This window comes from Engystomops pustulosus, chromosome 5, assembly GCF_040894005.1.
Source record: "Engystomops pustulosus chromosome 5, aEngPut4.maternal, whole genome shotgun sequence".
In the NCBI taxonomy this organism is placed as follows: domain Eukaryota; kingdom Metazoa; phylum Chordata; class Amphibia; order Anura; family Leptodactylidae; genus Engystomops; species Engystomops pustulosus.
In genome coordinates, this window is record NC_092415.1 from 195037183 (window position 1) to 195050798 (window position 13616).

Genomic DNA, 13616 nt, shown 5'->3' on the forward strand with positions numbered 1-13616 from the left:
TTTCAGCGCTTCTTGCGCATCTGTTTACATTCCCCTCACCCGCCATATCCTAAACTTATAAGAACGCTACTACACTTGATCTTATACAAAAGGTTCTTAGAAGTGCTGTTTGGGGAGTAGCCTAGAGACAGGGGCTTGGATTGGCAAAAGCTCGCCTGGCTGCAGAGCGCCAGCTCCATCCCAAGATCCAACTAACATAGTTGCAGCACCTTTAATCTACTACTAGTTCACTGCCTCCATAATAATAATAATAATAATAATCTTTATTTATATAGCGCCATCATATTCCGTAGCGCTTTACAAATCATAGGAAACAAATACAAATGTATTGTAACAGAGCACAACATTTGTATGGAACAACAGGAGTGAGGTCCCTGCTCGCCAGAGCTTACGGTTTATGAAGATGATGGGGTAACACGAGGTAAAAGAATATTTAACGGTCAAGCCATTCTTCTTAGGGAATAGAACAAAATATAATAAATGGAATTGCTGTCGCTTGAACCACTCAGCCGTCATCTTATATACCAGGTCCAGGGTGAATGGGACTGCAGAGAAGTCTGGTGCCTGTTGGTTGCTGGATAACAGATGGGAGGACGACACAGGACGGGTTAGTAGAAGAGTTAAAACTTCATGCAGTTAATGAGTGTTATAGGCTTGCCTAAAGAAATGGGTTTTAAGAGCACGTTTGAAACTTTGGAGGTTAGGTATTAGTCTGATAGTCCAGGGCAGAGCATTCCATAGAATTGGTGCAGCTCTAGAGAAGTCTTGGAGACGCGAGTGGGAGGTCCGCACTAGGGTAGAGGTTAATCTAAGATCACTGGCGGATCTAAGAGCACGGGTTGGGCGATAGACTGAGATAAGAGAGGAGAGGTAGGGGGGTGCAGCATTATACAGAGCTTTATGGATGAGGGTTATTATTATTTTAAACTGTATTCGAAAGGAGACTGGCAGCCAGTGCAGCGACTGGCATGAACTGTAAGCATACATGGTCCCCTTATCAAACGAGCTGTGTCAGGCAGAATTTTGGGTTGTTTTCATGGCTTCCATGTTAACTTTGTCGCCACCCTGCTGTGTAATCCACAAAATATACTGGCAAACTTTTATCATGTACCGATATTATTTGAGCGCTTCTTGCTCACCTCCTTTGGTTCCTCTCTGACACCCATTGGTTTGAAGCCTGAGTCCAATTAGGGTATGTCGCCATGCCACTCTCTAGCCTGCTGCCGCTGCCTCTGCCTCTGCATGCCGTCCCCTATAGTGTCAGGGTCAATTATTGGATGTTTTAGATGCTATCTAGCCTCATTCGGTCACTCTGTCATGGCCATGCTGTTGCCCATAATTTTGGCATAATGGTGCGATTAAGCAGCCTCAGAGGCATCCATGCATGCTGCCCCTGCTGTTTCCTGTCCATTTCCGTGGTGTTTCCATCCTTTTCTGAGGTTCCCAGGTGTTTGGCCAAGCTTCCCTGTGCAGAGCCTTGGTCCCCTTGAAAAATGCTCGAGTCTCCCATTGACTTCAATGGGGTTCGTTATTCGAGACGAGCACTCGAGCATCGGGAAAAGTTCGTCTCGAATAACGAGTACCCGAGCATTTTAGTGTTCGCTCATCTCTAGTATTTACCATACATAGGGCTGAGCACTGTATCAAAGCTTCCATTATAGAGGTACCCAGCATACATAGAGCTGAGCAGCAGTGTATCTAAGCTTCCATTATAGAGGTATCTACCATACATAGAGCTGGGCTGCTGTATCTAAGCTTCTATTATAGAGGTATCTACCATACATAGAGCAGAAGCAGTTAGCAAAATTGTTATATACATTGTCACCAATATGAGGCTTTTAAAGGAAATCTCACCTCACAATCCATCCTGATAAAGCAGGGACATTACTCATAGATCCAGGCACCGGGACTGTGGTGATCTTCTTATATTTGCTATCCGAGCCTCTTCCTTCTGAAATAAACTTTAAAAATTATGCAAAAAAGAGTGAGAAGAGCCCTTCTGTGCTGCAGCTTCACAGGCTGTGACACTGAAGAATTAGCATAATTTTAAAAGTTGATTTTAGAAGGAAGGAGGCCATGGATAACAAATATAGGGAGATTACCACAGTCCCGATGCCTGGATCTATGAGTAATGTCCCTGGTTTATCACAATGGATTTTCATGGTAGATTTCCTTTAAGCAGGTCACGAGTTCTACATCGTTAAGTCGATGGGTTAGGACTGAAAGGAATTGCAAGTAGACCCAGACTAGACATGTGCCCTTGGATCATTTGTAGCTGCGTTCCTGATTGGGTCAGATTTTTTTTTTTTTCGCAGGACCCCTCCCTGGAGCCAGGACAGGATGACGTCCACTGGAAGCAGCATTTCTTGTAGAGTCCTATTAATAATGGATGAAGACTTCTCAGTAGCAGCACTTGCTCAGCATACATGTTATCAGCTTATGGAGAGTTTAACAATCATAAATCTGAGAAGATACGGAGCTGGGAATGAGGCTGGAGAAGTAGATAGATATCTCACGGAAGCGAGAAACAATCCGGGACTGGAGAGAGAAGGAAAACCTGACACAGATATTACATTTCTGCTGGGAGAGCTGGGACTTTTTGGGGATATCTACCCATAGGCAGGAGAGGGTAAACAGGGCATCTGCCCCATTATCGCTACTGTACTGTCAGCAAGGTATATAGATTCCACAGACAGAGGTGGAACTTAAAGGGAACCCGTCAGCAGATTTTACCCCATAACTCCTAGTCCCCTCAGGTCGGGGATGAAATGTCCTTTCTAGATTTCCCTCTTTTATGTGAAATATCAATGTTTTCCCTATATAAATCTCCTCCAAAGTCATATGCAAATGAGCAAAGAAGAGTCAAATTTAGAGGCTGCAATTCAGATGTCCCCATCGGACTCTATAGCACGTAGAATCATGTTTTTGGTATCATACTAAAGATGAGAATCTCATATTTCAGAACACATCTGTTCCAGAGATACAAGCAGCTAAAGACAATGGGGAAGATTTACTTACCCGGTCCGTTCGCGATCCAGCGTCGCGTTCTCTGAGGTGGATTCGGGTCCGGCCGGGATTCATCAAGGTAGTTCCTCCGCCGAGGTGGCGCTGCTGCGCTGAAAAGCATCTGAACGCACTCAACTTCACCGAGCCGGACCAAGTGAAGGTAAGCGCGTCCCAAGCGACACTTTTTTAAATGCGGCAGTTTTTCCGAATTCGTCGGGTTTTTGTTCGTCCACGCCCCCCGATTTCCGTCGCGTGCATGCCGGCGCCGATGCGCCACAATCCCATCGCGTGCACCAAAATCCCGGGGTGATTCAGGGGAAATCGGCGCTATTCGGAAATATATCGCTATATCGCTATATCGGAAATATTCGGGTAACACGTCGGGAAAACGCGAATCGGGCCCTTAGTAAATGACCCCCATAGTCGGAAACGTGAGCTGCATATAAAAACCAACTCCCGCTTTCCTTTTAAAGGGGTTGTCCACTTTCAGCAAATAATTGATATTGTTTGCATAAAGAAAAGTTACCATATGTACTTGAGTATAAGCCTAGCTTTCAGCACACACAAAATGTGCTGAAAACCCAAACTCGACTTATACTTGAGAAAAAAAATATAGGTTTTACCAGGTTTGTGTGGTAAAATTAGGGACCTCGGCTTATACGGTATATAACTTTCCTCTCTGCATCAAATCCCTATTGTTTTCTAGATCTCTGCTTACTGTCCTGCTATAGAAAGCTTCTATATTTACTTCCAGTGGATAGAAATCTGTCATTGGTCATGTGATGTCACACAGGTGCACAAGCCATTATTATCACATGGCTCTGATTACGCTCTGCGATATGTGCACCCATCTCATTGCAGTCATAAGAATGGGATACAGGGTCCAATGTTCTGCAATTATCAGACGTTTATGAAATATACTGGGGATATGCTGTTCTCATCACAAATGGAAATATCCCTTTATGTAAAGAATAGAATGATGACTGCCAGCAGCCACCACTAGAGGGAGCTGTGTAAACTGGTTTACAATGCAATAATCCCTAGTGGATGAGCACTGGTCCTTCCTATATATCACTGCCCCTAAGTCCTCTGGCAGCTAAGTGTATAGTATATCCCTCCAGAGGTTATTAGGGCTCCATCCAGCCAGTTTCTGGGAATTAGCAGCTATTTTACTGCCTGCATATTCAGCATTTCTCCTACTTTCCAGCACACATGTAGTATTCCTGTAACAGCTTCCTGCTCCGGCTATAAGCGAACCCTATAATAAAGGACATCAACCTCCCTATTTAACAGCTTACCCCACCCCTAGACCACCAGGGATACTATAATTATTTCCAACTCCTTACTCCAATCTGAAATACTATGATTAACCCCTAAACTCCCAATAGATCCAATCAAGCTGTGAGGGTTACAGTATTGTGCTAGCCCTCGTCTGTATGGAGGGGACTGCACATAGCGATACAGGAGATAATTGAAGTCACATGTCAATAACATTTACCATACATGCAGATGGGAATTTAAAGATTCTACCATCCGCAGGGTCCTTGTATCTAAATTATAGAAGTATCTATCATACACATAGCTGAGGTGCTATATCTAAGCTTCCATTATAGAGGTATCTACCATACACATAGCTGAGGTGCTATATCTAAGCTTCCATTATATAATTATCTATCATACACATAGCTGAGGTGCTATATGTAAGCTTCCATTATATAAGTATCTACCCTACAAATAGCTGAGGTGCTATATCTAAGCTTCCATTATATAAGTATCTATCATACACATAGCTGAGGTGCTATATCTAAGCTACTATTATATAAGTATCTATCATACACATAGCTGAGGTGCTATATCTAAGCTTCCATTATATAATTATCTACCATACACATAGCTGAGGTGCTATATCTAAGCTTCCATTATAGAGGTATCTACCCTACAAATAGCTGAGGTGCTATATCTAAGCTTCCATTATATAAGTATCTACCATACACATAGCTGAGGTGCTATATCTAAGCTTCCATTATAGAAGTATCTACCCTACAAATAGCTGAGGTGCTATATGTAAGCTTCCATTATATAAGTATCTACCATACACATAGCTGAGGTGCTATATCTAAGCTTCCATTATATAAGTATCTATCATACACATAGCTGAGGTGCTATATCTAAGCTTCCATTATATAATTATCTACCATACACATAGCTGAGGTGCTATATCTAAGCTTCCATTATAGGGGTATCTACCATACACATAGCTGAGGTGCTATATCTAAGCTTCCATTATATAAGTATCTATCATACACATAGCTGAGGTGCTATATCTAAGCTTCCATTATAGAGGTATCTACCATACACATAGCTGAGGTGCTATATCTAAGCTTCCATTATAGAGGTATCTACCATACACATAGCTGAGGTGCTATATCTAAGCTTGCATTATAGAAGTATCTACCCTACACATAGCTGAGGTGCTATATCTAAGCTTCCATTATATAAGTATCTACCATACACATAGCTGAGGTGCTATATCTAAGCTTCCATTATAGGGGTATCTACCCTACAAATAGCTGAGGTGCTATATCTAAGCTTCCATTATATAAGTATCTACCATACACATAGCTGAGGTGCTATATCTAAGCTTCCATTATAGAGGTATCTACCATACACATAGCTGAGGTGCTATATCTAAGCTTCCATTATATAAGTATCTATCATACACATAGCTGAGGTGCTATATCTAAGCTTCCATTATAGAGGTATCTACCATACACATAGCTGAGGTGCTATATCTAAGCTTCCATTATATAAGTATCTACCATACACATAGCTGAGGTGCTATATCTAAGCTTCCATTATAGAGGTCCCTACCATACACATGGCTGAGGTGCTATATCTAAGCTTCCATTATATAAGTATCTACCATACACATAGCTGAGGTGCTATATCTAAGCTTCCATTATAGAGGTATCTACCATACTTAGACCTGAGCCGCTGTATCTAAACTCCATATGATCTCCCTGAGAGAAAGCAGAAGCCACCCAAACAGAGCTGGAATGAGGGGTCACCATATCCAGCAATACAGTTGTATTGCCGTATATGAGCGGTCAGACCCCATATGGTTTAAGTAACCTAGAGGGCCTTAAAAAAAACAAACTGTAAAATTAAAAAAAAAAAAGTAAAAAAAAAAAATCTAAAAAGTAAGAAAATAGCCTCCAGATGTCCGAATCACCTTTTCGCAAAACATTTAAAATTTTAAAAATTGATCCAAAGGTTGTACAGTCCACAAAATCATGGCAATGAGAACAAATCAGCTTGTCCCACATAAAATGACACCTTACAGGCCCATACAGCAAAGTATGAAAAAAAAGTTATTGGCATCAGAATATGGCGCAATAAAGAACTTTTGTTTCAGTACAAAAGATTACAATTTTCCAAAATATATTAAAACCTATATAATTTTGGTATCCCTGCGATCATACCAACCCAAAAGTAAAAACACAGCCCACAAGAAAATGGTGCGTGTTAGTTTTCTCATCAATTTCACCACATTTTTTTCCTGCTTTCCAGTACATTGCATGGAAAATGGAATATTGCCATTGGGAAGTACACATGGTAACACACAAAACAAGCCCTCATACAGCTTTACTATTGGATAGTAAAGGCTTACGAAATGAGGGAGCAAAAAAAATCTGAAAAAGGGCAGAAATGGCGGCCCCAAATTTTGATCTCATGATGTAAAAGTAGGTTATTCCAATACTCACTGGTTCAGTTCCACATCCAAGATAAACGAAGACCCGAATGCGTCTATTTGGAAGCTGACTTGTGCAACGTGGGTGGACTGAAAGACAGAATAGAATGAAAAATTAATGAGGGGGGGAAAAAGTACAAATATTTCAGACAGTTCTTGTTATTACTATTATACATTACATGATGTTCCCTCAGTTCAATGTCCCAGACCAAGAACCAATGGCAGCCACGGCCCAAATTAATAACAAGACCAAATGGATTTCATTTTAGTGCCACTAATTAGAATCAGGGGAAGAAACATTTGGGGGAGATTTAGTAAATTTTAACTATTAGGCATCTGAATTTGGAATTAAAGGGGTTTTTGAGGGTGATGATTTGATATGAATGACCTATCTATGCGATGACCCTGATATGTGTGACCCATCTATAGGAGGATCTCTAGGATCTGATGTGTGTGACCCATCTATAGGAGGATCTCTAGGATCTGATATGTGTGACCCATCTATAGGATGATCTCTGCGATCTGATATGTGTGACCCATCTATAGGATGATCTCTAGGATCGGATATGTGTGACCCATCTATAGGATGATCTCTAGGATCTGATAGGTGTGACCCATCTATAGGATGATCTCTAGGATCTGATATGTGTGACCCATCTATAGGATGATCTCTACGATCTGATATGTGTGACCCATCTATAGGAGGATCTCTAGGATCTGATATGTGTGACCCATCTATAGGAGGATCTCTAGGATCTGATATGTGTGACCCATCTATCGGATGATCTCTATGATCTGATATGGAAGACCTAGCTGAGGTGAAGTACATTAAAAAATGGGCTCCTTTAAAAGTACCGTATTTAAATCATACAATTCCTAAGGAAGAAAAAATTTAGAATTTTCTCATTTCATTGTAACATTATGTCAATTCATTTAAAGGGCAATTAGTATAATGTACACCACAAGCAGAGGGATAGACAGATGCAGCCAACACCCACTGGTATGCACATGGTGCCAAAAACGGAGCCCCCTCACCACCACAATTAAAGAAATGTAAAGCCGCAATAGGGTCCACGGTTTCTAATATCTGAAATCTTACATCTAAGAATACAGGAAGTCGCAGCTTTGGCCTTGTTCCAATATGAAAAAGTATAAGGTGGGTGTCAAGGAATATTACATGGATTTTTGACCACACAGCGCCACTCCTGTCCTGTAGCTGTGTCGGGTATTGTAGTTCAGCCTCATTCATGGCCTAGACAGCATTATATCTCATTTAGATACTGATACTGATCATGAATGGACGCCATGAATATTAAATATTTATATATATACACTCACCGGCCACTTTATTAGGTACACCTGTCCAACTGCTCGTTAACACTTAATTTCTAATCAGCCAATCACATTGCGGCAACTCAGTGCATTTAGGCATGTAGACATGGTCAAGACAATCTCCTGCAGTTCAAACCGAGCATCAGTATGGGGAAGAAAGGTGATTTGGTGCCTTTGAACGTGGCATGGTTGTTGGTGCCAGTAGGGCTGGTCTGAGTATTTCAGAAACTGCTGATCTACTGGGATTTTCACGCACAACCATCTCTAGGGTTTACAGAGAATGGTCCGAAAAAGAAAAAACATCCAGTGAGCGGCAGTTCTGTGGGCGGAAATGCCTTGTTGATGCCAGAGGTCAGAGGAGAATGGGCAGACTGGTTCGAGCTGATCATCGAAATTGGACAGTGGCACTCTTTGGGCCCCTTGGTACCAACGCCACAGCCTACCTGAGTATTGTTGCTGACCATGTCCATCCCTTTATGAGCACAATGTACCCTGTAACATCTGATGGCTACTTTCAGCAGGATAATGCGCCAGGTCATAAAGCTGGAATCATCTCAGACTGGTTTCTTGAACATGACAATGAGGTCACTGGACTCAAATGGCCTCCACAGTCACCAGATCTCAATCCAATAGAGCATCTTTGGGATGTGGTGGAACGGGAGATTTGCATCATGGATGTGCAGCCGACAAATCTGCGGCAACTGTGTGATGCCATCATGTCAATATGGACCAAAATCTCTGAGGAGCTTCCAGCACCTTGTTGTATCTATGCCACGAAGAATTGAGGCAGTTCTGAAGGCAAAAGGGGGTCCAACCCGTTACTAGCATGGTGTACCTAATAAAGTGGCCGGTGAGTGTGTATATAATATAATTTGACAATGACAGAACCCCAATGGTGTATATGATATAAAAGATAGTAAAAACTTCCACAGCTGTTTGTCAGCTGTGGTGTGTACGATGATGTTCTGCAGCAGCTGAGGTGTGTAGTATGAGGTTCTGCAGCAGCCAAGGTGTGTATTGTGATGTTCTGCAGTTTCTTTAAGGAAAGGACAGTTTATTAATAGTGCATATGCATGAGCTCTGTACTACAGGCCAAAACACAATGTCATCCAGGAGACATACAGTTCATATGCAAAAATTGTACATTGAATCAATAATACATCATCCAATCAGAAATTAACACAATGGGGCACATTTACTAAGGGTCCGCGGACAGCATTTCTGTCGGGTGCCCCGAATATTTCCGATTTGCCTTGAATTGTACACAGGTTTTTGGCGCACGCATAGGATTTTGGCGCAATTGCGGCGACTTTCATGGAACACGAATCGGGGGGCCATTTCATGCGACACATCCGACTGATTCGGACTGCGGGATTTAAAATTCAAATTGTGTCGCATCCAATGCACTTACATGCACCGGGAAGAAGAAGGTGAACTCCAGCGGCCCTGAGCGGGGAAGCGACACATGCAGGATATCGGGCGTACAATCTTAGTGAACCACGCCGGACTTCATCCTCATCGGACAGTCCGGATCTGGGATTGCGACAGGACCGGGTAAGTAAATGTGCCCCAATATATCATTACAGCATTAAAACCCATACAAAAGTAAGGAGCGTAATGAGGATGTTGTCGAAAATAAGGTACGTGACCACTCTATGTCAGCAGATGGGGGCGCCAGTTAGTCTTTGCATTAATTCTTCAAATTAAAGAGGACCTCTCACCCTGGAAAACCCACCCACCAAATGTGCCCCCCATAATCCTCCCCCCAGCCCCTTTCTCCCTAGCCATTTTGTTTTACATTTATGTCCAGTAAATTAAATAAGAGGTCGGATCGTGTATCTGGTGTGCTGGCAGTCGGCCTTATTCATAAGGGGGCGTGCCGACACACCCCCAGCACGCCCCCGCCAGCGGTCACATTGGTGAAGAAGCCGGCAGCCTGGACTTACATTACCGTCCGGCCGTGCCGCACTGTCAGCGGCTGTGGCCACGCCGGCTTATTTACAGCGGCAGCGATGCGATACGGAGAGCCGGCAGCGATGCGGAGAGCTGCCGGCTTCTCCTACAATGTGTCCGCTGGCGGGGGCGTGTCGGCACGCCCCCTAATGAATACCACCAACTGCCAGCGCGCCAGATACACGATCCGACCTCTTATTTAGTAGGAGATCGGATCGGTTTAAATAAATTTACTGGACATAAATGTAAAAAAAAAATGGCTAGGTAGAAAAGGGCTGGGGGGAGGAATATGGGGGGCACATTTGGTGGGTGGGTTTTCCAGGATGACAGGTCCTCTTTAAACAGGAACTGGGGTTTTCCAGGGTGTGTTCGGTTACCTCGACCTCTTTCGGGGTCAAAAGCAAATAATAAAAGAAGCTAATATATAGTCAGGCATATCACAATTTTTGCTAATTGAGTGAAACTACCAGATATGAGAAATCATTTCCTGTTTTTCATCTTATACAAGATAAGAGGCTTCAAGCTAAAAGTGATATTATAGGCTGAAGCAGAAAGTTATGGTATTTTATAATTCAACACATAGAATTACTCCATATCAGGCAAGACTTGTAACAGGCGGGGGGAGTGAATACATTAAAAGATGAGGCTCTCTGAGGTGCTCCGGTGAAGTAACCGGAGCCCCCAGGCTAACTAGCATAATTTTTATAACTCTATATTGCCCCTATGATAAAAGAAGTTCTGAGGACAGGGGTGTATCTACAGGGGTAGCATTGTCAGGGGGCCCCGGCATCTGGAGTATTGGGGGTGTATGTAGGAAATTTATTATAAGTTTCTGAGGTAAAATTGTTCTAGTTGCCCATGGAAACCAATCAGAGCTCGGCTTTAATTTAATAAACAGCTGTGGGAAAAAGAAAGCTGAGCTCTGATTGGTTTCTATTAGCAACTAGAACAGTTCTGCTCTTAGACACTTCTGATACATCTCCCCCATAGGTGTGGTATTGTATTTATGTGTGTATTTGCTGTATGAATGTGTTTATGTGATGTGTATATAATGTATGCCTGTGTATATGACACATAAGTGTATATGGTTCTGTAAGTATGTGTGTATATGCTGTATGCATGTATATATGGTGTGTATATACTGTGTGTGATTGTAACTCACATGCGTGAGTGTACAAATATGTATATTTTTTGAGGGGGAAAGGGGGCCCCTTTCAGAAGTCTGCTACGGAGCCCTGCCTGTCCGGTTTACGCCCCTGCCTGAGGAACAATGACTTCTTAGTAGGACACGTCTACCATCAGTAGAACTGATGCTAGATGTCCTTTAAAGTCCTTTATCTGCAATAAATTGGGATGATAAGCATTGCCCATCTTGTGTCACTTTTCTCAATGTGATCTCCTTACAAATATTATTACTGTAATGTCTACAAGATTCAAATTGACATATACAGGCAGTCCCCGGGTTACATACAAGATAGGGTCCACAGGTTTGTTCTTAAGTCGAACTTGTATGCAAGTCGAAATTGTGTATTTTATCATTGTAGATTCAGACAAAAAAAATTTTTTTTGCCCCAGTGACAATTAGAGTTTTGAAGGTTTTTGCTGTAATTGGACCAAGGATTATCAATAAAGCTTCATTACAGACACCTTACAGCTGATCATTGCAGTCTAGGACTATAGTAACATCCAGAGACTTCACCAGGGGGCAGAGGAGTCCGTCTTTAACTAGGGGTTGTCTGTAAGTCGAGTGTCCTTAAGTAGGGGACCGCCTGTATATCAGTCTATATTATATGTCCTGTCCTAGATACAATGTATTCTAAAAGACTAAACCCATCTGACATTGGGACAATTCTGCTCTGCTATGTATCGTCGCCCACCAGACAGTGGTGTAATACAGAATTTCCTCTCTATATGACATATGGCTGTTGTGCTGTTCATACGCTGCAGTCTTGGAAAGCATAAAGCCATCCATTATTTATGGGGAAACTGCTGAGTGTTGCTGAGACCCCAGAGGCAGCTGGTTTTCCAGCACTAATGTCATTTCGAGGTAGTCCCCGGCCCGTGAACCTGTCCCCTGGGAGCACATATGCCATCTATAGGACGGAGGGAACCCTAGGAGAGCGGTGACAACACATATCAGCGCATTAATGATATGTAGACGTTTATTACAACATGGAGCAGATTAGGTCTCCATGACCATGGTCAGGAATCATGTTTTATTCTGGGTCCGCTATCATATAGGATTCTATTCAGACATCCGGATCCCCGGCACCAGGCTGCTGACGCTGAACTTTGTAGACAATCGATAAGAAAGCAAAATCGCTGAGGGTCAGCGGCAGAGGTTAGGGAGGACCGTGCACTTCTAAAGAGATGGTCTCATGAAAGATTAACAGCACTTACATTACAGCCGGATTCCCACTGTAGACATTTATGGAAAACCCACAGGATGCACCTTGGCAGTTTTTAGAATCCCCATAGAACTCTTTGGTTACATCATCAGATGGGATGGGGGGATGGAGTTTAGGGGACCCATATTCTTCTCCCATAATGCCTTTATAACTAGGGTTGAGCGGTTCCCGGTCCGTTCCAAACATTGCGAGTTTGGGTCCTCAAACCTGAGCCCTGAAACCTCAGCCTGACGCTCCTTGATGATGTCATGGTTCTTCCAGCGGCATTTAAAGGGTTAACACCTGTGAAGGTGGGAGCAAACAGACCCGCCGATTCGGGTTCAGATTTGGGTACCTGAACTGAACTTTTGTTCAAAGGGGTGAAAACTTGGCTAACCCAGACCTGAAGGGGTCCAGTGATTGCGATTTACAGTATAACATCCTGTGGCCGTGCCTTAAATGTCTAACATACGTAAACCCCTTTAAGATTAGATTCCTTTTCTTTAGGGACAAGAGAAGTATTACCCTCACTTTTTTTGTATGGGGACCGGAGGGCTGTCCTACAGCCTGGCAGGTCTCCAGCAGGTGGCAACCCCTGAGGTGTATATGGGATCCCTGTGTGATGGAGGATGGGGAGCCTGTGATGGTGAAGCAGCCTGATCCAGGGATGACACGGAGGCAACGTTGTCAACAAATCAACTCACAATTATTTATTGTAACTTCAACAGCAAGCAACAGCCTAATATCAGCAGCAGGTTCAGCAGGCTGGAAAGCTGGTGTGAGACAGCTGGTCCGCAGAAACTGTTGCTCACAGCCTGGTAATAGCTTCAGATGGAGCCAAGTCCGGACAGTGGACCTCTGCTCTGGGCCTTAGTCTCTTGACTGCCCTAAGGTGTCAGGCAGTGACCTGAGACACCTCTGCTTCCTGGTAGTGTGACACTGACTACTGCAGCACAGGCAGGTGCTGCACTCTCCTCTGCTTCTGCTTACACTGACAAGACTTAATCTGACATGAGCTCCCGCCCACAAGGGGTTTGTATATACTCCCCTAGTGAGGTGGCAGCACTCTCCAATCAGCTTCCATCTTGCTTTACAGCAAGAACACAGCATATCATTGGTTAAATACAATAGATATGTTAACTCTTGGCCTCCCAGGCAGTGGTTCCAGCTGCAATTACAAAGTTCTC

General features: G+C 43.2%; 1 protein-coding gene across 7 annotated transcripts in view; it reads right to left on the bottom strand.

The window, feature by feature from the left end:
* Positions 1 to 13616, bottom strand: part of ADAM22 (ADAM metallopeptidase domain 22) — a 127045-nt gene that overhangs the window by 98361 nt on the left and 15068 nt on the right. For all 7 annotated transcript variants that reach the window (XM_072154238.1, XM_072154240.1, XM_072154242.1 and 4 more), the window contains exon 3: positions 6771 to 6847. In XM_072154238.1, coding sequence (XP_072010339.1) covers positions 6771 to 6847 — 77 coding nt within the window. The remainder of the gene's footprint in view (positions 1 to 6770; positions 6848 to 13616) is intronic.